Raw genomic sequence first — 24,716 nt, forward strand, 5'->3', positions numbered from 1 at the left:
GTAAAAGCTTAATGGGATAGATAAAAGAACTATAAATAGTCATTTAGCAATATAGAACTTGGGAAAGAAGACACATTTTGTTAAAGCTTTTCAACCACGGGTTGTGTACAGTTTGCACATTCTCCCTGTTTCTGCGTGGGTTTTCTCTGGGTGCTCCCATTTCCTCCCACATTCCAGAAGATGTGCAGGTTAGATGAATTGACCATGCTAAATTGCCCTTCGTGTTAGGTGCATGTATGGGTCAGGGGTAAATGTAGGGAAATGAGTCTGGGTAGGTTTCTCTTCAGAGGGTTTCTGTGGACTTGTTGGGCCAAAGGGCCTGTTTCCATACTGTAGGGAAACTAATCTAATCTAAACTTGTATTCATCAGAGCATTTCACAAGAATACAAATCCAAGTGGAAAACTAACATTTGGTACTGCATGAGTGGAAAGTGCTGTTTGGCTGGGAAGTGAACAGTGGTAGAGGCATTGCCACAGAGAATACGCTATTAATACATGGGAATTCGAACTGGATGCTACATATATGCTACACAGTGTCCTGCTCTTTGCAGCCAGAAAGAATTATTTACATATATGGACCCTGAGAAATCCGAGCCAGTCTGTTTGGTTTGAAGTTTAAACAAAGCCAAGCAATTAACTGTCAATCAGCATTAATGGGTTCACTTTATCCCTCTATCTTAACAAAAGTGGAAACATCAAAAATAAATCACATTAATTTCCTAAAATTGAAACATTAATTTACTTTATGGAAAAGGATTTATGTTTGATTTTTAAAGCAACATCTTAATTTTAGGGTTGTCAAAAATAGTGGTCGAGTGATTGTGAAATAATTTCAAGTAAACTATAATGTAAATTTATTACTAATTACTATCTTAATTCCCCATCTCAAGTTTTCCATTGGTTCTCTAGGTCGCATTATTTTATGTTAACAAAGGTATAAATGTACTGACTACAAAAATTGGAAGTTCTCTTCAAAATCTGACAATTTTGTTCAGATTAAGTGACATGATTATAGCTATTTGAGGGACTTTGTTTCACTTACTTATGCTTATCCCTCATTTGCATTGTCATGTTGAACAAACTAAACTACCTCTAGTTGTGTACCCAGAGAACTCAATTTTAGTATGCTTATGCTGTTTAAAACGATAATGACTTGAATTCACGTTGCAAACTTTCACATTGTATTTACTGTCATTTTTTTTATTCAAATTTTAGCTTTGTAAGGTTAAATCCTATTACTACTTGAGATTATGTCTTGAAATATATACTTTGTTAGGAAGCATTTTCTGGTTTTTACACCAAGCATAAAATATTATTTTGTCACTATTGCAAATAATATACAAAGTTTGTGAGAAGATTTGTAGCTCGGGATCTCGTTGCTGTGGTTCTGTTTGCCGAGCTGGAAGTTTTTGTTGCAAACGTTTCGTCCCCTGTCTAGGTGATATCCTCAGTGCTTGGGAGCCTCCTGTGAAGCGCTTCTGTGGTGTTTCCTCTGGCATTTATAGTGGCCTGTCCCTGCCGCGTTCGGTTGTCAGTTTCAGCTTCTTCTAAGAACAGCCAGGGAATTCCTAGAAGCATGGCACTCATCCACAAACTCCATCAACAAACACATCGACCTGGACCCAATATACCGACCACTACAGCGGACAGCTGAAACTGACAACCGGAAGCGGCAGGGACAGGCCACTATAAATGCCAGAGGAAACACCACAGAGGCGCTTCACAGGAGGCTCCCAAGCACTGAGGATGTCACCTAGACAGGGGACGAAACGTTTGCAACAAACACTTCCAGCTCGGCGAACAGAACCACAGCAAATAATATACTTATAAAATTTAATGTTGTCCAGTATACATGTACAGATGACAATTCTACGATATAACCTGCATTAGTGTGAATACAACAAGAAAATGAGTATTTAAATTATACTTTTGATTCTTTTTAAATGTTGAAGTAAATTATTTTCTATTTTTCTGATGCTCAAAGTTTTAGAACACAAAACCCTGAAGAAATTGTTAAAATCATTGTGAATTGCATTCTATATATATGCAAAATTAATTGTTGTTAGGATAATTTTATTTTCCATTTCTATAGAAAGTATATTCTATGATATAAATTTTATAGTTATCGTTGCCTTAACACTGAATGCATCATTATTCTAAGATGCCAGCTTTGTGGCATTTTATATTGTTTTTACCATATCCAGGTTATTTTAAACACAGAACAAGAAGTTGTGATGAATGCGTTCAAGAGTTCCCTTTGCACCATTCATAAAAGCCACAATTTCAAAGGAAACATTCCAAACCACAACTAAAATATTCAGGGCTTCAGGATGTTGAAGTATGTTAAAATATATTTTACATGAAGTTATTGAATTATTGAGTTTTTTTCTTCTTGTTTTAGATGCTGATCTGCAAAAACTACAACAAACCTGGTTGCTAGGATTAACATCACTAATCAAACAACAAGATGGGAATTTTAGAAAATGTGGTTTCTTTCATAGCTCTGCAACATGGTTGAAAACTCAAGTCCAAGCATCAACGTTGGATGTGAAGAGGTATTATTTCACAAATAAGCATACTCTTTTTCTGATATTTTCTACACAGATAAATATATTTTCCTGTGAGAAGCTTGACCAGTTGATATTTGCCTGTTGTGCAAAGCAACTTCTTACTTATATTACATCCTTGCTTGGTCTTAATACACACGTTGCATGCTGTTATATTATGACATGTAGTAAATTTGAGATGTGGCATTTTTGCATTATGTATTCCTTGCAATTATAATTAATCTTCTTGAACTTGCAGTCATTAGAATAATGTAGGAAAAGTCCAGCTGTGGTGTGATGATAAGAATGTTGCCCACAGCTAAGTGATTTCTTACTGCATACAAATCTTTTGTTCCAAAAAATATTGGCAAGAAAATGTGTTGATAAATATTCAAAGGATTTTGAACAAACTAGCATCTAGGATAGATACTTAAATTACATTTATTTATATGACTGAAATATTAAGTGATCCAGTGATATGGATATTAGTCAATTACCTTTATAGCAAGAGTTAGTTTTAAAGTCCAGTACACGGTGATAGTTTCAATTATACTTAAGATGAGAAGTTAGGTGAATGGAATGGACATCATTAATGTAGCAAAGATGCTAACATTAGAGCAGGGAAGGGACTTGTTTGCAGAAGTAAGCTCTTCAAAGGTCAAAACATTAAACTATACTTTTAGAATTGGATCAGCTTGCCTAACTCTCCTCTGAAGAACTTATAGCCAAATGAAGTGGTCAAAACAAAACTAAACGAGATGAAAGGAAACATGTTTCTTTAATTTTACTTTTTAAAATAAGTTTTGAAAGCATAGCAGCACTCTGAAGAAGAAACAAATACCAACCATCAACTTACTATCAAAGAATGTGGTGCTGGAAAAACACAGCCAGTCAGGTAGCATCCAAACTGCAGGATAATCGACGTTTCGGGCATAAGCCCTTCATCAGGAAGAGCTTCTGCCCGAAATCTCGATACTCCTGCTGTTTGGATGCTGGCTGACTGGTTGTGCTTTTCCAGCTCCACTCTCTTTGACCCTGATCTCCAGCATCTGCAGTGCTCACTTTCTGCCTTCAATTTACTATACTATTTCCAAACTTTTCATTTCAAATTATTTAATAATTCGCAAAATAGCCTGGTGACGTGACCCAAACGATTTTGAAATTACAATTCTCAATTCTGTCATCAGGAGATTATTCATTGTAAGAGAGTTCAATGCAATTAATTAGGTGGTTTAACTCAAATTTTAAGAACACAGTAATATTGAAATTGCTTTTGTTTTTTAAGTAATTTATTTTAAGATGTTATACTAACACTTTTCGGAGACATAAGACTGCCACTGGACAATAGTTTGTATCGCAGTGGTCAAATCTATATAAAGCATCTCTGCGAGGCTCAGGAGCCCTACTGTGCTGTTCCATTCTCTGCTTTATTTGCTGCAGGTGAAAATTGTCGACTGAGAAGGTGCTTGATTCTTGCCGTCTGTTTTCTCTTAGATCTATTCTCAGTTTAGCTGAGGTTTTTGATTTTAGTTGCCTCTTTCTTTGTCCTTCTAAGGAGTGACCATTGCCATCAAGACTGACTCCCAGTCATCAGTGTCTAATTCCATTCATGTTTTTGTATTATGTCAGTTTTTGGTATCCTTATGGCAATAGTATGGACATCCAGGAGGTTATGACCCAGTGGCTAGTTTGCCATACAGCAGGACTTTGGGTATGCAGTTGTTGGTCGAACCTATTGAGTTTTGTTGGAGCTGCACTCACCCAAACAAGTGGAGAGTCTATCATCATACTCCTGATTTCTGTCTTGTAAATGGTGGACAAACTTTGAGACTCAAACTGTGATTACAGTGATAAAGCCTTGCACCAGTTCTTTTAGCCAATGTATTTATCTGGCTGATGCAGTCAGTTTCTGCTTTATGGCTACCCTAGGATGTTTCTTGTGGTGGATTCAGAATTGATAATTCCATTGAATATCAACAATAGATTGATTCTCTCTCAGAGATTTTCATTGCTTGACACTCTTTTGGTACAAATATCACTTTCTACTTATCATCTCAAGTCTGAATAACATTCCCTGTGTCAAAGGACATTTGGATATTATAACAGTTGTAAACAGTAATTGTTGACACACTATCCAGCACTCTTTTGGACTTTACTTCAGGTGATTCTTAGTGCACAAAATGTTTTACTCAAATCTCGTTTGTAGTTAATGATTGTAGGTCACTTAGCTTCGATGACAAGCTTCGCTGCAGTGGTACTAGCCTTGAGTCAGACAGCATCTTTCTGTTCTTGCTTCCTGTTTATTGAGAATGCTGAACTATATTTGTAGTCTTGAAAAAGTATGTTCCACTTCATTTCTGTACTCTCTGTGGGAATACTAGAGTACGCCTGTTCAGGTGAGCTGAGGAACTGTTATTTTAATCTGGGTTTCCTATTGTGTTGTCATGGACACAAGGGTAACATTTCTGTTTTGAATGAAAGTACTTTAAGACTGTATCCTCACACAAGTGTAGATTAGATTAGATTACTTACAGTGTGGAAACAGGCCCTTCGACCCAACAAGTCCACACCGACCCGCCGAAGCGCAACCCACCCATACCCCTACATTTACCCCTTACCTAACACTACGGGCAATTTAGCATGGCCAATTCACCTGACCTGCACATCTTTGGACTGTGGGAGGAAACTGGAGCACCCGGGGGAAACCCACGCAGACACGGGGAGAACGTGCAAACTCCACACAGTAAGTCGCCTAAGGCGGGAATTGAACCCGGGTCTCTGGCGCTGTGAGGCAGCAGTGCTAACCACTGTGCCACCGTGCCACCGTGCCGTGTACCAGAGAGTAATCTGTAGCGTGGCCAGTGCTGTGCCATAACTGTATCTCTTAAAAGTGCTGATCAGAAAATTACTTCAGGCGGTGATCAGATCCAACTAATATCTGTGCATTGACCTTGGATGTTGGTAGGGCACCTTATGGCATATTTTGTTTTGAATTAGTTACATGGAGCTCATAGATGAAGGAGTCTCTGTCATTCTAATTGATCTTTTCCTGTCCAAAATGAAGAGGCAGGAGGACAACGCTGTATGATAATGATTTAGTGTTGTCATATAAGATTTTCTGACTTTGACATTGCCATCAGCCAAATTCCTATGTATTCATTGAACAAATCCTTTACCTCTAATGGAGAACAACATTGACAATGAGATTAACACCATCTCCTCCCCTACTTTTGCGTTGAGAGTTGGATAGAAGGAACACATTCCGAAACACTTGAGTTTTATTACAGAGAGTAGTGAATTCCTTACAGTCAAGCCTGTACCTTGCTCTGATGTTTTCTCTGAACTCTTACACTCCTGGGTGCACCTTGTCAGACCAGCATCTTTAGAGTCAGAGAGTCAGAATTATACAGTATGGAAACAGACCCTTTGCTCCAACTCGTCCATCCAGACCAGATATCCTAAACTGATCTAGTCCCATTTGCCAAATTTTGCTCATATTCCTGTAAAGCCTTCCTATTTGTGTACCCATCCAGATGCCTTTTAAATGTTGTAAATGTATCTGCATCCTCCACTACTTCTGGCAGCTCATTCCACACATACACCACCCTCTGTGTGAAAAAGTTGTCACTTAGATCCCTTTTAAAACATTCCCCTCTCACCTTAAACCTATGCCCTCTAGTTTTGAACACCCCCAACGCAGAGAAATGACCTTGCCTATTTACCCTTTCCATGTCCCTCATGATTTTATAACCTCTATAAGGTCACCCATCAGCCTCCAGTGCTCCGGGAAAATAGCCCCAATCTATTCAGCCCCTCCTTATAGCTCAACACTCCAACCCTGGCAACATTCTTATAAATCTTTATCTGAACCCTTTCAAATTTCGCAACATCTTTCCTATAGCAGGGGGACCAGAATTGCACACAGTATTCCAATAGTGGCTTAACCAATATCCTGTACAGCCGCAATATGACCTCCCAATGCCTATACTCAGTGCACTGACCAATAAAAACAAGCATATCAAATGCCTTCTTCACTATCCTATCTACCTGAGACTCCACTTTCAAGGAACTGTGAACTTTTACACCAAGGTTTCTTTGTCAAGCAACATTCCCCAGAACCTTACCATTAAGTGTATATGCTCTACCATGATTTGCCTTTCCAAAATGCACCACCTCACATTAGTTGTATAAAGACCATATATTCGTTTTTCATTATTTTAATTATGGACTGAAATGGGAAAAGGATACATTAAAATCCAAGGGTTTTTTGACTGAAGACATCTGCTGTTGACTCATTCATATTTGCTCAAATAATGTTTACTATTGACCACTGCTGTGTATTTAGATGTTGCTTCCTTGTTTGTCATCACGTTTTTCCAATTAACAGCTCAATTTTGAACAAACTAACCAATTTTCCATGAGTTCAATGAGTCTTGCAATTTCAGTCATTTGAAATACCTTTTGAGCTCAAATTATTGCCATTAGATGTCTCCATAAATGAATGAAGTTATTTCATCAAAGCTGTCAGACGAGGAAGCTAGAAAATTACCTGAATTTAAACCATTGCTAATCATGGTGTTCTTTCTGGTTATAAGCTAAAATAATTTTGTGCAAAATTGATGATTTTTTTGAATTGTTTGCAATTGATAGACAATAATTTCATTTTTTTTCTCTCCTCTAAAGCCTCCAAGTGCTTCTTACGTGCACTTCTTCTTTGCTGGATAAGCTGAAAGCGGCTCAGCCTTTACCTCGTGGTCATCTCATAACATTTATTGAATGCATTGTTCCAAATAATTCAGAATGGGAAAATCTGAGGCAGAAACTAACTCCACAGGTAAAATTTGATGTCTTGCGCAATATGTAAACATGCGCTGTTTATTTAATTATTTCAGGGGTAAGCATCACTTGCAAGATCACTGTTTATCGCCCATTCATTCGTGCCCTTGAGAAGATGGTGGTGAACAGCATTCTTGAATTGCTGCAGACCGTGTAGCATAGGTCAGGCTGTCATGGTGGTGGAAATGGCGGAGGATCCTTTGAACATGGAGGCTAGAGGATAGGGTGTAAGGGCAAGTGAAACTCTGTTATGCTGCGAGGGAGCAGAAAGGATGGGACTAGAACCAGTGGTGTACTACAAGGATGCATGCTGGGTCCAGTGCTTTTTGTCATTTATATTAATGATTTGGATGAGAACATAAGTATGATTAGTAAGTTTGCATATGACACCAAAATGGGTGGAGTAGTGGATAGCCAAGAAGGTTACCTCAAAGTACAACGGAATCTTGATCAGATGGGCCAGTGGGCCGAGAAGTGGCAGATGCAGTTTATTCTAGAAAAATATGAGGTGCTGCATTTTGGAAAGACAAAACCAGGGTAGGACTTACAGACTGAATGGTAAGGTTCTGGGGAATGTTGCTGCACAAAGAGACCTTAGAATGCAGGTTCATAGTTCCTTGAAAGTAATGTTGCAGGTAGACAGGATAGTGAAGAAGGTGTTTGGTATGTTTGCCTTTATTGGCCAGAGCATTGAGAATAGGAGTGTGAGGTCATGTTGCAGCTGTACAGGACATTAGTTAGGCTACTTTTGGATTACTGCGCTGAATTCTGGTCTCCCTGCTGTCGGAAGGATGTTGTGAAACTTGGAAGGATTCAGAAAACCTTAATATTTACAACGATGTTGCCAGATTGGAGGGTTTGAGCTATAGGGAGAGTCTGAATAGACTGGGGCTATTTTCCCTAGAGTATCGGAGGCTGAGAGGTAACATTATAGAAGTTTATAAAATCATGAGGCGCATAGATAGGGTGAATAGCCAAGATCTTTTTCCAAGGGTAGTGGAGTCCAAAACTAGAGAGCATAAGTTTAAGGTGAGAGGGGAAAGATTTAAAAAGGATCTAAGGGGCACCATTTTCACTCTCAGGGTAGTGTGTGTATGAAATGAGCTACCAGAGGAAGTGGTGGATGGTGGTACAATTACAACATTTAAAAGGCATCTGGATAGGTATATGAACAGGAAGTGTTTGGAGAGATGTAGGCCAAATTATGGTAACGGGACTGGATTAATTTAGGATATCTGGTCACCGTGGATGAGTTGGACCGAAGGATCTGTTTCCATGATGTACATCTCTATGATCCTTAAGAGGAAGGAAGAATCGGAAATAGCTGACAGGCATGTCGGCCAATGTGGATGGAGGGATTATCCTTGGTTGAGGAGAAAGGAAGATGTGTCATAAGCATCCCTGTGGAATGTGGCATCTCTGTAGCAGATGTGACAGAAACGAATGGTGTCCTTACACGAAGTAGGGTGCATGCAAAGCAATGACTAGATATGATATGTTATTTCATTTGTGCAATGTGTAGCTTTAGCGACTGTCATCAATATTTAAAAGTTGCTTGGTGACCAAGCATGATTTTGGAAGTTTAATATGTATTTCTTGATGCATTCCAATAGTGTAATGATAAATAATTTCCAAAATTTAATGTGTTGTTTATTCACAGTGGCTGAGTAAAGTATTGCTGATGGAGCGGTTGAGTCTGAACAAAGATGCTCTGTGTGTTGGTGCTGATATTTACTCTTCTGACAAGATACCAAGTCATTTGTGTATCACAGCATTATTAAACTTCGTGCTGTTACATATATTAGAAGCCAATGTATTCAGTGAACAGGAAGAAATTCATTCAGTCCTGTCTACATCAGAAAGTAAGTTTGTTTGGAAGTAAGCTCATTGGTAATGTTGTTAAGCTCTTAGATAATTAACCCAGTTTTAAATATTTAATAATTAAACACTCTGATGTCTTGAGAGTAGTTTATGAGTGAGCAACTAAAAAAAAACTTATAACAGAATTACTAAAAATAACGTGTAGGTGATATTTCTGAGGGTTAAGCTGTAAACCTGCAAAACTGGATGTTGTGGGAACCATTTGCAGTCACCATTCACTTTTTAAGAAGAACGGGACCTGGAAAGACTTGTTTTAAAAAGAGAAATTTAAATTTTCAGTTAATAGCTGAAACATTTACTCATTTACAAACCTACTTTCCATTCAAACCATCTCCTACTGATGAGACCTCAAATAACAATTTTAAACTTGAAAAACTAGAATTGTCAAAATTCAATCAAGAATACAGTGAGATCAAAATAACTTTGAATCAAAACAGCCTCATCATGTTTATCATCCTCCCCTTGGCCTTATGCACTCTGCTAGTTTGTCATAGCTGGAAACTAATTTTTCTGCTCTGATCAAATTTATATTATGTCAGTTCTTGGCTGGAGTTTCATAAATATGATCACCCTCTGGTATATTGATCACATGATTATTATTCATGCATAAACTGTGGCTTTAAATGCGAGCAGAGCATTCCATAATCATAACTAAACACAGCTTGATCTCATCTGATATGCATGGAGTTTCAATTGCAGAAGCAAGGATTTTTAAAAGTTTTTGTGCCTCCATATCTCAGTAATTATTGAGACTTCTTGCCGTACTCTGAACACAGCTTAGAACCACTAATTTGGTTGGTAGTCTTGGTACTAACTTGTAAACTCTTAAGATTTCACATATTTGCTGAATAAACCTTTGTTGAGGAAATCCAACTTTTTGTTTTGGCTCATTGAGAGTTTAGTTAAGATTTTTCTTCAACAAAAACAGAATTTGTGGGGGAAACTCAGCAAGACTGGCAGCATGTGTGGACATGCTGGTGACTCTCCTTCAGAACTGATTGTAGCTAGGGTAAGGTTGGTATATCTCCTAAAGATGGAAACCCTGCAGTGTTCTGGACTCAATTTTAAGTCCAGCAGTTTTAGGACTTGAGCACCTCCTAGGTCCTTACCCCAACCCTACACCAGGCCTTGTCATGTCATGGGCTGCCAACAAAAATAATCCATTGTCAACTATCAGTAGTCCCCATTAGTACCTATTCATTCTCCCAGGTTGACTGCCCAACTGTGTTTCTCTCTCTTTGGGCTCCATTGCCACCTATGATTTACTCCTCCCCACCCACCTCCAACCCTCCCCCTCCCCTGCAACCCCCTCTTTAGCACAAATGCCAAACTTTTCCTAGCTAGTCTCAGCTATGAAGAAGAGTCACTGGACCTGAAATGAAATATGCTGTTTGGTCTTCCCAAAGCTTGTTGGTCTTCCAGTATAAAGAATTGACCTTGACTGAGTGTTTGCAAACTGGCATGTTCCAAGGTCCAGGACTATGAGCTGAGGGATGCATTAAAGCTTGGAGTAGCTGTTGCCAAGGTGCTGTGGAGAAACACCACTGTCTAAGATCTTTCTACTGAAGTTTAACAAGGGTTTGTTTATTTATCGGCCCCCTGATTGCCTCCATTTATGTAAATACTGTCCTGCATGAGTAAGAAATGCCTTTAGTTTTTGCAACTGCGAGGAATGTCAAATTCCAGTGTTTGTTTTCTTGATATGCAAAGCATGTACAGAACTGCTTTAATATCTGTGAACAAAAAGAAAGCTTTTCTTCTATATAAGGCATATTTTTGCAATAACTTGCTGTCCACTACTGCCAGACCTGCTGATTTACTTTTCCAGCAATTTTTGTTTTTGTTTTTGACTTCCAGCATCCAAGTTATAGTCATAGAGTTATACAGCATGGAAACAGACCCTTCAGTCCAACTGATCAGCGGCGACCAGATATCCTAAATTACTCTGGTCCCATTTGCCAGCATTTGGCTCATATCCCTAAAGCCTTCCTATTAATGTACCCATACAGGTGCCTTTTAAATGTTGTAATTATCCCTGCCTCCATCAACTCCTTTGGCAGCTCGTTCCATACATGTACCACCCTCTGTGTGAAAAAGTTGCCCCTCAGGCCTCTTTTAAATGTTTCCCCTCTCACCATAAATCTATGCCTTCTGGTTTTGGATTCCCTTAACAAGGGAAAAAAAAATTGGCTATTCACCCTATCCATGCCCTTATGATTTTATAAACCTCTGTATCCTTTGATTTTTTTTTTAAAAAAAGATTTTTGTCTGTTGCTTCTTACAAGATAGCTAAAGTTACCATTGCAATGATGGCTAATGTTAATCAAATAACTATTTTACAGGACAGTTGACACAGTAACATAACCACTTTATAGGATATGAAATCTATTTGCAAGCTCATCATCCAACTCTTGGTAATTATAGCTGATGGTATATCAGCAAAAAGACTCACCAATCCAAAGCTCTTAGTTGTTGATTACAAAATTCGATAGGCAAAGTCTTTTCCCTGGGGTCAGGCAGTCCAGAACTCGCGGGCATAGGTTTAGGGTGAGAGGGGAAAGATATAAAAGAGACCTAAGGGGCAACTTTTTCACACATGGGGTGGTACGTGTATGGAATGAGCTGCCAGACGAAGTGGTGGAGGCTGGTACAATTGCAACATTTCAAAGGCATTTGGATGGCTATATGAATAGGAAGAGTTTGGAGGGATATGGGCCGGGTGCTGGCAGATGGGACTAGATTGGGTTGGGATATCTGGTCAGCATGGACAGGTTTGACCAAACGGTCTGTTTCCATGCTGTACATCTCTATGACTCTAGTTAAGTTAATTGACATTTTTTGAAAGACTTTTCTAATGTTTTAAGATTATCTTTAACATAATGTCCTGATTTACTATGAATAGTATTTTGTATAGCGAATTATACATTGTAAACTAATCAGCCATGTTGTTTGTTGTTTATTCAGTTATTTGCTTCATATTGTTAAGAACTATTAGTTATGTAAATATGCATGTATCCTGGGTGCCCCATGCACTCCTGCACAGTAGTCATGTTCCAAATAACAATCCAACAATCTATTAGTCCATCAGCTCCATGGTAAACTGATAGAAATACATTTGATGACGTTTGAGTATTTGAGTCTAAAGCAGGGCTTCTGAAAATGAGGGCAGCAGCCCAAATGGGGTCACAGAATTTGAGGTCAGAGTTCTGAGGCAGTAAAGGTGCTGTTGAGCTCTGACAGAGTGAACAACAGCATGGCAGTTTCAAATCCTTCCACTTTTGTCAAACTCTGGCTGTAGTCTAAATGACACAACCTCAAGGCCTGGCTCCAGCAGCAATAAAAATTGTAGTCTTTACATTAGCGAGTTTTGAGAAGATTTGTAGCTCAGGTTGAGGTTTTGGATGTAGGTTTGCTCGCTGAGCTGATAGGTCTGGAAATGAACCTTTCATTACCTTACTAGGTAACATCTTCAGTGGACCTCATGCGAAGCAATGCTGAAACTTCCTGCTTTCTATTTATATGTTTGGGTTACTTTGGGTTGGTGATGTTATTTCCTGTGGTGAAGTCACTTCCTGTTCCTTTTCTCAGGGGGTGGTAAGTGGGGTCTAACTCGATGTGTTTGTTGATTAAGTTCTGATTGGAATGCCATGCTTCGAGGAATTCTCGTGCATGTCTTTGTTTGGCTTGTCCTCGGATGTGTGTATTGTCCCAGTCGCAGTGGTGTCCTTCCTCATCCGTATGTGAAGATACTAGTAAGAGAGGGTCATGTCTTTTTGTGGCTAGTTGGTGTTCATGTATCCTGGTGGCTAGTTTTCTGCCTGTTTGTCCAATGTATTGTTTGTTACAGTCCTTGCAGGATATTTTGTAAATGAGCTGAAAATGTGTTGCTGGAAAAGCGCAGCAGGTCAGGCAGCATCCAAGGACCAGGAGAATTGACGTTTCAGGCATGAGCCCTTCTTCAGGAATCGTCATTTTGTAAATGACGTTAGTTTTGCTCATTGTCTGTACAGGGTCTTTGAAGTTCATTAGCTGCTGTTTTAGTGTGTTGGTGGGTTTGTGGGCTACCATGATGCCAAGGGGTCTGAGTAGTCCGGCAGTCATTTCCGAGATGTCTTTGATGTAGGGGAGAGTGGCTAGGGTTTCTGGATGTGTTTTGACTGCTTGTTTGCGTTTATCGCTGAGAAATCGGCGGACTGTGTTTATTGGGTACTCAATCTTTTTGAACGCACGGTATAGGTCATTTCCTCTGCTCTGTGTAGTTCCTTTGTGCTGCATTGTGTGTTGGCTCGTTGAAATAATGTTCTGATGCAGCTTCGTTTGTGGGTGTTGGGATGATTACTTCTGTAGTTCAATATTTGATCTGTATGTGTTGTTTTTCTGTAGATGCTGGTTTGAAGTTCCCATTGGCTGTTCGCTCTACTGTGACATCTAGGAATGGCAGTTTGTTGTTGTTTTCCTCCTCTTTTTAGTGAGTTTTATGCCAGTAAGGGTATTTTTGATGGCCTTGAAGGTTTCCTCTAACTTGTTTCATCCACGTGTCATCCACGTAGCGGACCCAGAGTTTGGGTTGGATGGTTGGCAGAGCTGTTTGTTCAAGTCTCTGCATTACTGCCTCTGCTAAGAACCCTGATAGTGGAGATCCCATGGGTGTTCCATTGATTTGTCTGTATGTTTTGTTGTTGAGGGTGAAGTGGGTGGTAAGGCATAGGTCCACTAGCTTGATCATCATCTCCTTGTTGATGAAGTTAATGGTGTTTGGTGTCTGTGTCTTTGGGTCGTCTTATAGTGTAGCCAGTGTTTCCTTGGCCAGGTTAATGTTGATTGAGGTAAACAGGGCTGTTACATCAAAGGAGACCATTATTTCATCCTCTTCTATCTTAGTGTCTTTGGTCTTCAGGAATTCTTGGGTGGAGTGGATGGAGTGGTGTGAGTCTTCTACTAAGTGTTTTAGTCTTTGGTGTAGCTCCTTGGCCAATCTGTAGTTAGTGTTTCAGGTAGTGAGACTATGGGTCTGAGGGGGGCTCCTGGTTTGTGAATTTTGGGTAATCCGTAGAAGCGTGGTGTGTTGGATCCATCTGGTTTCATTTTTTGGAAGTTGGTCTTATTTATGTGTCCAAATTTCTGAAGTTTTTTGAGTCGGGCTGTGATTCAGTTCTCTAGTGGGTTCGGGTCTATTGTCACTTGTTGGTAAGTGTTGCTGTTTGCAAGACGTGAGTTTGCTTTTTCAATGTAGCCTCTTCGATTTAGAATGCCTATCAAGTGTCCTTTGTCTGCAGGTAGGATAACAATGTTTTTGTCTTTTTTTAAGTCTTTCCAGTGCTTTCCTTTTTTGTGTATTGAGTGTGTTTCCTTTTTTTCTGTTTAATGTTGGTGTGACTACTTGTCTGATGGATTGTTGGATTTCTTCTGTGAGTTAGTTGTCTTTTAAGTGTTGTTTCTAATGCTGCTAAGAAATCTTTCTTGTCCGCATCCTGGCAGTTGTAATTTAATCTTCTTACTAAGACGGCTTTTTCAGTGTCTGTTAGGCTTTACATTATTTGAAAAAGTAATACAATTTCCATGTTTCTAATTTCACCACCACCCCTCTCTCTGTCTCACACACACCACCCAGCCCCAACACACACACACACACAGAGATACCAGTTTTCAAGAGTTGAAATGGGATCCTGGTGGGCAACATCTCGGGACTCCCTGGTCTAAAGTGTGATTACATGTGTCTTATCTGAGCAAGAATATATAATAATGATGCAAGGAATAAAAGTGTTAATTTAGCAGTTTCACTGATTACTTTCAAAAAAAAGCAAAGTAGTACTGAAGGTCAAAAATAAGAAAAAAGTGCTGGAGGAATTCATTTCACCTGACAGCATCTGTGGAGATAGAAAGAGAGTTTTGAGTTTGGTATGACTTTTTCAGGTTACAAGCTCTCTTTCCTTCCAGAGATGCTGCCAGGCCTGCTGAGTTTCTCCAGTATTTTCTGCATTACGTCATTGCATTGCATAATTCCTCTGTTATAATACTTGGTTCATTGTTTTCTGTCTTTCAATAAGGCTAATTTTGTTGCAATTAGTAAGAGAATCATTTAAGTTGAATTGTCTTCATTTTAATCTAATGTACATTAAATTTAATAACGATGTTTTTGTAGCTGAGGCTCAAAAATAAATAATTTCTAAGGTTGTTATAGCAGAATCCTAATGTCTCTTGTGTATAATGCCTCAGATGTTGAATATGTTCTGTTGATTTCTCCGTGGTCGGCATAATTGATTTTAAAGATTAATAGTGCAATTTTGCAGGCTTCAACCAATGACCTTCCCTGTGCAATTGTGTCCAACATCTGTTACACACTATTCAAGTTACTTTGTTTTAACTGGCTCTGTTTTCAAAGTACTGATGCAAATCTCTTCATGAAACCTTCATAATCTTGTGTCCTTGTCAAAGATGCAGTCATCAGTCCTTCCTTTCATCATTCTCGATATTGATGACCAATAGAGCCTTTTTAGATGGGGTGGGGAAGAATTTGTTGATATTAGTTTCTATTCACGATATTAAATATTATATGGTGTGAATGTACACTTGGAGAATTATTGGATGTATTCTTGTTAGGCACAAAGTTAAAAGCACAAAACACCAGATTTCAGTCCAACAGGTTTATTTGGAAGAACTAGCTTTTGGAGGGCTGCTCCTTCATCAGGTGGTTGTGGAGTATAAGATCACAAGACACAAAATTTATAGCAAAAGTTTACAGTGTGATATAACTGAAATAATATATTGAAAAAGGTTGTTTAAGTCTCTCATCTTTTAGAATGGACATGTTGGTTTCAGTTCTTTCATATGTAAATTGCAAATCTTTTTTAAAATTACATTCTCAAGTGAACTTTAACAGAAGGTGCCCTGTGTGAGGCTGTCTATGCTTCAATGTTCAGACTGATTCTAATCTAAAAGAGGGATTTACAGAGTCTTACATGGATTCATGCAGTTTTTGAGCAAAATAAAATATAATTCTGCAAGTACAGATTCACCCAACCAACTTGTGTGTGTGATCTGTTGCTAGGCCTCTGCTTGGCCTTGCAATTGTACCTGAGGCATGGTATGAATGGACACTGCACAACAATGAACGGAGAGCAGTGTTCCCTCCCAGTCGGAGATAACTTCAGCGGTTTGGGACATTCAACCTTGGACCTTCAGGTGTCCATCATCCAAGGCGAACTTCAGGACAGGCAACAACACAAAGTGGCCGAGCAGAGGCTGATAGCCAAGTTCAGTGCCCATGGGGATGTCCTTAACTGGGATCTTGGGTTCATGTCACACTATAGGTGATCCCGCTGCACTATATACACACACAGACAGACGCGCACACTCTCTACTACAGACCTATATTCTCACGCAGACCCTCTCATATGCTCTCACACACACTGCCACACTCTCATAGACTTATACCCCTTTACACTCTCTCATGTGCACACACATGCACACATACACCTATAAATTTGTAGGTTGAATTTGTATTTGCAGAGTTATATTTTATTTTGCTCAAAAACTGCTTGAATCCATGTAAGATTCTGTAAATCCCTCTTTTTAGATTAGAATCAGTCTGACCATGGGGGTACAGACAGCCTCACACAGCGCACTTCACACCTTCAGTGCATTACCTGGGCTACATAGCACCTATTGTTACAAGTTCACTTGAGAATACAACTTTAAAAAAGTTCTGGAATTTATATATAAAAGAACTGAAACCAACATGCCCATTCTAAAAGATGAGAGACTTAACAAACAATCCAGGTCTTTTTCAATGTATAATTTCAGTTACATCACACTGTAAACCTTTGCTGTAAATTCTGCATCATACGATCTTATACTCCACAACCACTTGATGAAGGAGCAGTGCTCTGAAAGCTAATCCTTCCAAATAAACCTGTTCGACTATAACCTGGTGATGTGTGATTTTTAATTTTGTACAGCCCAGTCCAACACTGGCACCCCCAAATCATGTTAGGTAGTTATGGTATAAATCTCCTTTTGAGATTTTACTATATATTTTAAGTCAGAGGGTACAAAACTGATTGCTTAACTTGTGTATTTAGATTGGCAAAGCCAATATGATTTGGTTTGCTGTTTTAAAAATATTTAAGCATTCTTCTAATGTGGCACAATTTTGCAATAAAGTTAAAAAAGCATTTGAGTGTTTTATTTAGTCTATAGAAATATTATGGATACTTGTGCATTTTGTTTCTTGTTTTTACTAGTTGCTGCAGAAATGCTGTATTCTTTGCAGTGGTGTGAAGAAATGAAAGACTTTTGTCCTACTATTGAAAAGTATCGTGAAATGCTACTTCAATTTGAAATTACTCATGAGAGACTGATGAAAGCATGCAGCGCATTGTCTGAAACTCTCTTTAGCAGGTAATCACACCAATTCTGTGACTGAGCATATATTGTAGTAAACCAGTGATTTTTAAAAATTATCTTGTAATATGGAATATAATATTGATGTCACAATTTTATACACTAAAGGGTGTATTTATTCACTGCTAGAAAATGCTCTTTGTTAGCCAAAGTAAAATACATAAGCCATTCTGAGAAAAATCCACAGGACCTTTGTAAGAAATGCAGTTACTTTCTGTCCAGCCTTGCTAGCTGGTCATTATCACTTTTTGATTTTATTACCCACAAAATTCAATATTGCTGTTGCACAACAGTAAAGGATTATTTCAACACTTGCAGTTTTAGGTTTTAATTTGCAAACATTCTGTTTCATTCTTTTATGTTCTGGTAATTTGCTTTGAACTCTAAGGGGAGCTAATTCTAATATAGAGGAATAAATAAGTGAGATTGTGGGGATGAAGAAGTGAAACATTGGACAGAAAGTAATCGCTGTGGTAAAGTACGAGTCAGCAGAGAGTGAAATTGTGTTTTTGACAAAAGGTGCAATGGCCTAGATTCTTTTGAAAACTCCCAGAAGGACAGGGTTTGAATACTTACTTTAGGGGCATAATAAAAGGTGCATGTATTGCAGGGGATTGATTAGAAGGTATATGTATGTTACTGTTTGGGAATTTAAAGGATGTAAAATATTTTGGACTTCTGTGTGATAAAGAATGTTTACAGAGTTTGCTGAGGTAAGGAAAACATCAGTTTATTTAAGAAATGGGACTGGGATATCATAGCAATTACAGAAACGTGGCTTAGGGATGGACAGGACTGGCAGCTTAATGTTCCAGGATACAAATGCTACAGGAAGAACAGAAAGGGAGGCAACAGAGGAGGGGGAGTGACGTTTTTGAGAAAGGATAGCATTACAGCTGTACTGAGGGAGGATATTCCTGGAAATACATTCAGGGAAGTTATTTGGGTGGAACTGAGAAATAAGAAAGGGATGAATACCTCATTGGGATTTCATTATAGACCCCTAATAGTCAGAGGGAAATTGAGAAACACATTTGGAAGGAGATCTCAATTATCTGTAGAAATAATAGGGTGGTTATGGTAGGGGATTTTAATTTTCCAAACATAGACTGGGACTGCCATAGTGTTAAGTGTATACAAGAAAATGTTCTGATTCAGTATGTGGATGTACTGACTGGAGAAGGTGCGAAACCTGATCTACTCTTGGGAAATACGGCAGGGCAGGTGACTAAGGTGTCAATGGGGGAGCACTTTGGCACCAGCGACCATAATTCTATTAGATTTAAAATAGTGATGGAAAAGGATAGACCAGAACTAAAAGTTGAAACTCTAAATTGGAGGAAGGCCAATTTTAACGGTGTTAGGCAAGAACTTTCAAAAGCTGATTGAGCACAGTTGTTCGCAGGTGAAGGGACGGCTAGAAAATGGGAAGCCTGCAGAAATGAGATAATGAGAATCTAGAGAAAGTATGTTCCTGTTAGGGTGAAAGGAAAGGCTGGTAGGTATAGGGAATGCTGGATGACTAAAGAAATTGAGGTATTGCTTAAGAAAAAGAAGGAAGCCTATGTCAGCTATAGACAAGATAGATTGAGTGAATCCTTAGAAGAGCATAAAGGCAGTAGGAGTATACTTAAGAGGGAAATGAGGGCAAAAAGGGGACTTGAGATGGCTTTGGCAAATAGAGCTAAGGAGAATCCAAAGGATTTTTACAAATACATTTAGGACAAAAGGGTAATTAAGGGGAGAATAGGCCCCCTCAAAGATCAGCAAGGCAGCCTTTGTGTGGAGCCGCAGAAGATGGGGAAGATACTAAACGAGTATTTTGCATCAGTATTTACTGTGGAAAAGGACATGGAAGATGGTGATATCTTGAAAAATGTCCATTTTTAGATAAATTTAATTTAGATAAATGTGAGGTGCTGCATTTTGGGAAACCAAGTCTTAGCAGGACTTATACATCGAACTTTAAGGTCCTCAATAGTGTTGCTGAACAAAGAGACTTTGGAGTGCAAGTTCATAGCTCCTTGAAAGTGGAGTTGCAGGTAGATAGGATAGTGATGAAGATGTTTGGTATGTTTTCCTTTATTGCTCAGAGTATTGAGTACAGGAGTTGGGAGGTCACATTGCGACTGTATAGCACATTAGTTAAGCCACTGTTGGAATGTTGCGTGCACTTTGGTCTCCTTTGTATTGGAAAGATGTTGTGAAACTTGACAGGGTTCAGAAAATATTTACGTTGCCAGGGTTGGAGGATTTGAGCTATAGGGAGAGGTTGAATAGGCTAGGGCTGTTTTCCCTGGAACGTTGGAGGCTGAGGGGTGACCTTTATAGAGGTTTACAAAATTATGAAGGACATGGATAGGGTAAATAGGCAAAATCTTTTCCCTGGAGTGAGGGAGTCCAGAACTAGAGGGCATAGGTTTAGGATGAGACCTAAGGGGTAACATTTTCACACAGAGGATAGTACGTGTATGGAATGAGCTGCCAGAGGAAGTGGTGAAGGCTAGTACAGCTACAGTCCAAAAGGCATCTGGATGGGTAAATGAATAGGAAGGGTTTGGAGGGATATGGGCCAGATGCTGGCAAGTGGGACTAGATTGGGTTGGGATATCTGGTCGGCATGGACGAGTTGGACTGAAGGGTCTGTTTCCGTGTTGTACATCTCTATGCCTCTATAAACGTTTTAATGTGGTTCCATCTATTAGAGCAAGGTCATGCATCATTGCACCTCCTCCTGTGACTTACAATGACTAATTTGCATATCATACAATCAGATTCAACCTTTATGATGGAGTGGTACTAAATCAGACCACCAAACAACATTTGGGCCTCATTTGATATCAGTGCTACTGTTGAAGTGCACCCATCTACCAATATTATGAACCTGTAGCTACAACTTGGACACAATCAGTGTTCTTCAGTTTGGGTGGCACCAAATTCAGTGCAATTTTAACCTGTTCACCTATTTATGCAATGTATGCTTCTTGTGGAGTTTTTTTGTGTGTCTTGGTCTTGTATTTTTACCCTTACTTCAATTCCCTGAAATGATGATGGTGGATCTTCTCATTGAACTGCTGCTATTACAGTAGTGAATTAAAACAGCAATAGTGCTGCTGAGGAAGTTGGAGAATTTTGAATCTGTTGCTTGTAAAGGTGCTCCAATTGAATTACCAAATTGAGGTGAAGTGTGACTTTCTGGAGGATTTGGAAGTGATGCTGATCCCATGATCTTGCTGCTTTGGTGTTTCTCAGTCAGTTGAGTGACTGGAAGATCAAAATAACCATGTAAATTTTGTGTGTCATTATTTTTGAACAAATATAGCATGGGCAAAATGAACTGTAATTCTGTGATAAATGACTGTTTTGCAATGCTGTCGTCCAATAAGTGGTACATATTGCATATCTTGGTTCCTGAGCATTTTCTTTCAGATACTGCTGAACTAAATCTAGTATAGTACTAAATTACATATCCAAAATTTCAATGTCTGATAGATCTGCAAAGATTCTGCTCAGTGTAAAACATCTCTTTTTCCTGTCCTCATTTTCAAATTTTCCTTTCATAATAGATTAATCAGAATAGTGGGCTGCATTGTAAACTTAAAGTGTATTCAGTGATAGTGTCGACTATACTTTGGTTACTGAACAGGATACAGATAAAATATAGAATTATGGGACTTCCTACTTTTACATAAACAACATATTAAGAAGAATCATGGTCTGCTACTACATTGTTAGTCTCACAACCCATTCATTTCCCATATCCCTGCAATTATTTTCTCCATCAGGGATTTATCTTGTTTCTTTTTGAAAGCTACTATTGAATGTGTTTATTACAAATAAAAAAAAGTTTGAATGTGTTAAAATTGATGAGGTTTTCAAAAATTGAGCTTCAGCACAAAGGAGAAAATATAACATTCAGTCCCAGTAGAATTATCAAACAAGCATTGATTTTACAAACCAACGTAATTGCATTAAGATGATACTGAGTGCAATCTGTTGAATCAGCGTAAAATTCTAGTGGACCTAATTTACAGATAACTGACTTACTTATGACAGGGGCACACTTTATCCCTCAAATATATTTGATCAACAGAAATTAAAGCTGTACATTATAGGAAGGTAATTCTCATAAGAATTTGAAATATGTTAAAAGAACAGAGGAAGAGATGCCCTTGAGCCTCTTACACCATTTAGTTAACTTTTCTGCCTTTTCTCCAAACCCCTTGATATCCTGACCTAACAAAAATCGATAAGGAATTGAATTAATTTTTAAAAAATTCTTTCAAATAGATCATTACAGAGTGGATTGCTCTGGGCTTTAACTGCATCTCAATTTATCACCCAAACCAAGGTTATTGGTGGTTGCGAACTAAAACAGTTGTACATTACAGTGGACAGGTAAGGACTTGATTATGTCAAGAAGCTTAAATTCAGTTATTATTTGAAGTCACCTATCATGTCCCCCCTCTTTTCATTCTTAATGTTAGAAGTATCACCCTGTAATGCGTGGACTGGAGCTGTTTTGTACTATATTATATTATTAGTCTAGAAGAAATTTTATCAATTTAAAGCTATATATTTCATCCCATCAATTTTCCAAGGGCTGCTTGTGGTGAATTGGAGGGTGTACAATTCTTAAGAACTTTAGCATTATGCTGTATAATCTCAGATATTGACTTTTAAAGAACCTGTCCCCTTCAGGCTATTGAATGTAACCATTATAACATCTTCGGTCAATTAAGAAATGATTGCACTTGTCACTTTGTTACTCTTGAATTCGGTATTTTCTATTTCTGGGTAAGTTATTGTAGATTAAAAAATAATATTTAAAAGTGCTTTCATTTTTTAATAAAGACACACTCAAAGCTTTATTTATTATATTTTTTCCCTTACCTTTAATAAAAGTATTGCTCATGCAGCATTTATTATCATTTTGTTCCACCTTGTTCTCGTGATCTGTTTTCTTTCGAGCCAATTTCCAATATGCTATTATTGTCATGCCAGATGTATTACTATTGATTTTAATTACTCCTTCTTGAGTTCTACGTACTTGGGCCACAGTTTTCTGGGTGCCATAATAAAGAAGAAACATTTGAGCATGAAGGGCTACTATTATTCCACTTCCTGCCTGAATTGCTGCTGGCTGTCCTTTTGCCCATCCACTACATGCAAATTGGATGGGCTGTTGAGGATTCATGTGTATAGATGTTTGAAGGTGGCAAGTCATATGGGACAGATGATTTAGCACAGCATTTGAAAATTTTATTGCATAAATAGAGGCATCGAGTACAAAAAGGGACATCATGCTGAACCTTTGTAAAGGATTGGTTAAGCCACAAGTAGAATATTACATTCAGTCTGATCACCATGCTTCAGGAATGATGTGTGGGTCCTTGAGTGGGTATGGAATGGAAGGAAGCAGGGTAAATCCAAGGATGAGGGTCTTAAACTGCAAGATTACATGCAAAAATATGTATTCGGAGCAGGAATAGGTCATTCAATCCCGCATGCCTGCTCCACCATTTGATAAGATCATGACTGATGTGATTGTGTGGCCTCAACTTCACTTTCTGCTACCTAGTATACCCTTTGACTCCCCTGTTAGTTAAGAATCTATCTACCTCTGCCTTAAAAATATTCAATGACTGCCTCCACCACTCCTTGAGGATGAAAGTTTCATAGAAACATAGCCTTCTGTTAAAAAAGGTCTTCCCTCATTCCTGTTTTGAATGGAGTACCCCTTAGTGTCCCCTAGTTCTAGTCTCGCACAAGGAGAAATATCAATTCACCATTGCTGTTAAGTCCCTCAAGATCTTGTATATTTCAAGAAGAATCATCTCTTATCCCTTTAAAGTTAATAAGACAATCCCTTCCTTCCGGGAATCAGTTGAATAAACTGCTTTAAATTCATTTATATTCTTCCTTAAATAAGGAGACCTAAATGGTGCACATTACTCTAAATAGCTATAGTATAACATCCCTACTTTTACATTCCATTCCCCTTGCAACAAACAACAATATTCCATTTGCCTTCTGAATCACTCGCTTTACCTATGTGCTAACTTTTGTGATTCCTGAACCAGCACGCTGAGATCTCTCTGTCCCTCAGAGTTCTGTAATCTCTCTCTACTTCAATAATATGTCACTTTTCAATTCTTCAAGTTATTTGGAAGAAGCTGGTGGTATTCTCATTGAGGTAGAGGAGATTGAGGAAAGGTTGGATATAAGGTTATGACAGGATTAAATAAAGTAGACAAAGAAAAGCTGTTCCCTTTAGCTGATAGCATAGGTGCGAGGGGTCATGGATTGAAGGTTTTGTGAAAATATTCAAAGGTGCTAGGTGAAAGAATTTTTTTTACTCGGCCAGTAATGATCTGGAACTTTGTAGCTTACAAGGATGACAGAAGTGGAGATGTTCAAGTTATTTGATAAAGAAAATTAGGTGAGCATTTGAGGGAAGTGAACATGCGAGGTGATTGGTACAAACTGGATTGCTCCACGGAGAGTGGAGTAGACTTGATGGGTGGGGGTGTCTCCTTGTGTGCCAAAATGACAATGTAACTCTTCAGGCCCAGACACAGTGTATTTTCTGCTTATGGTCCTCATGGGACAATGGTAATGTCCCTACCCATGGACTGTGAGGCCTGGGTTCAAAGCCCACCTTCTCCAGAGGTATGTAATAACATATCTGAAAAGGTTGATTAAGAAAATAGGTCCTACAAGTATTGCCACTTCCTGGAGCTACCGGGGGAAGTTGATAGCTACCAACCCTGGGAAGCTGTTAATAAGGAGTCTGTGTTCCCAAGTTCCTTCTATTGCCCTTTTCTGCCTCCATTTTTCACCCAGTTTAGAGAATGTAATTGTTCCACATTTGGGTTGCATCTACACCTTTCAAGCGCTGGCTGTTAAGGCTTGGCTCGGATAACGTGGCTGGAAAGTTTATGAACTCTTTCCTGGTCAGGAACCCACTATTTAAAAAGGATGAATTCCATCCTAGGAAACTGGGTCAGAGTTATAATGGTGATGGAGGTACAGGCGCAGAGTGAAAT

General features: G+C 38.7%; 1 protein-coding gene across 1 annotated transcript in view; it reads left to right on the forward strand.

Moving 5' to 3' along the window:
* ltn1 (listerin E3 ubiquitin protein ligase 1) overlaps window positions 1-24,716 on the forward strand; it is a 165,718-nt gene that overhangs the window by 92,724 nt on the left and 48,278 nt on the right. The window contains exons 14-18 of the mRNA XM_043700680.2: window positions 2,403-2,556; window positions 7,231-7,381; window positions 9,044-9,245; window positions 17,508-17,664; window positions 21,958-22,065. Of these exons, the coding sequence (XP_043556615.2) occupies window positions 2,403-2,556; window positions 7,231-7,381; window positions 9,044-9,245; window positions 17,508-17,664; window positions 21,958-22,065 (772 nt within the window). The remainder of the gene's footprint in view (window positions 1-2,402; window positions 2,557-7,230; window positions 7,382-9,043; window positions 9,246-17,507; window positions 17,665-21,957; window positions 22,066-24,716) is intronic.

Source organism: Chiloscyllium plagiosum, unplaced genomic scaffold (assembly GCF_037043375.1).
Source record: "Chiloscyllium plagiosum isolate Xiang-an unplaced genomic scaffold, Cpla_swu_hap1 HiC_scaffold_12, whole genome shotgun sequence".
NCBI classification, from domain to species: domain Eukaryota; kingdom Metazoa; phylum Chordata; class Chondrichthyes; order Orectolobiformes; family Hemiscylliidae; genus Chiloscyllium; species Chiloscyllium plagiosum.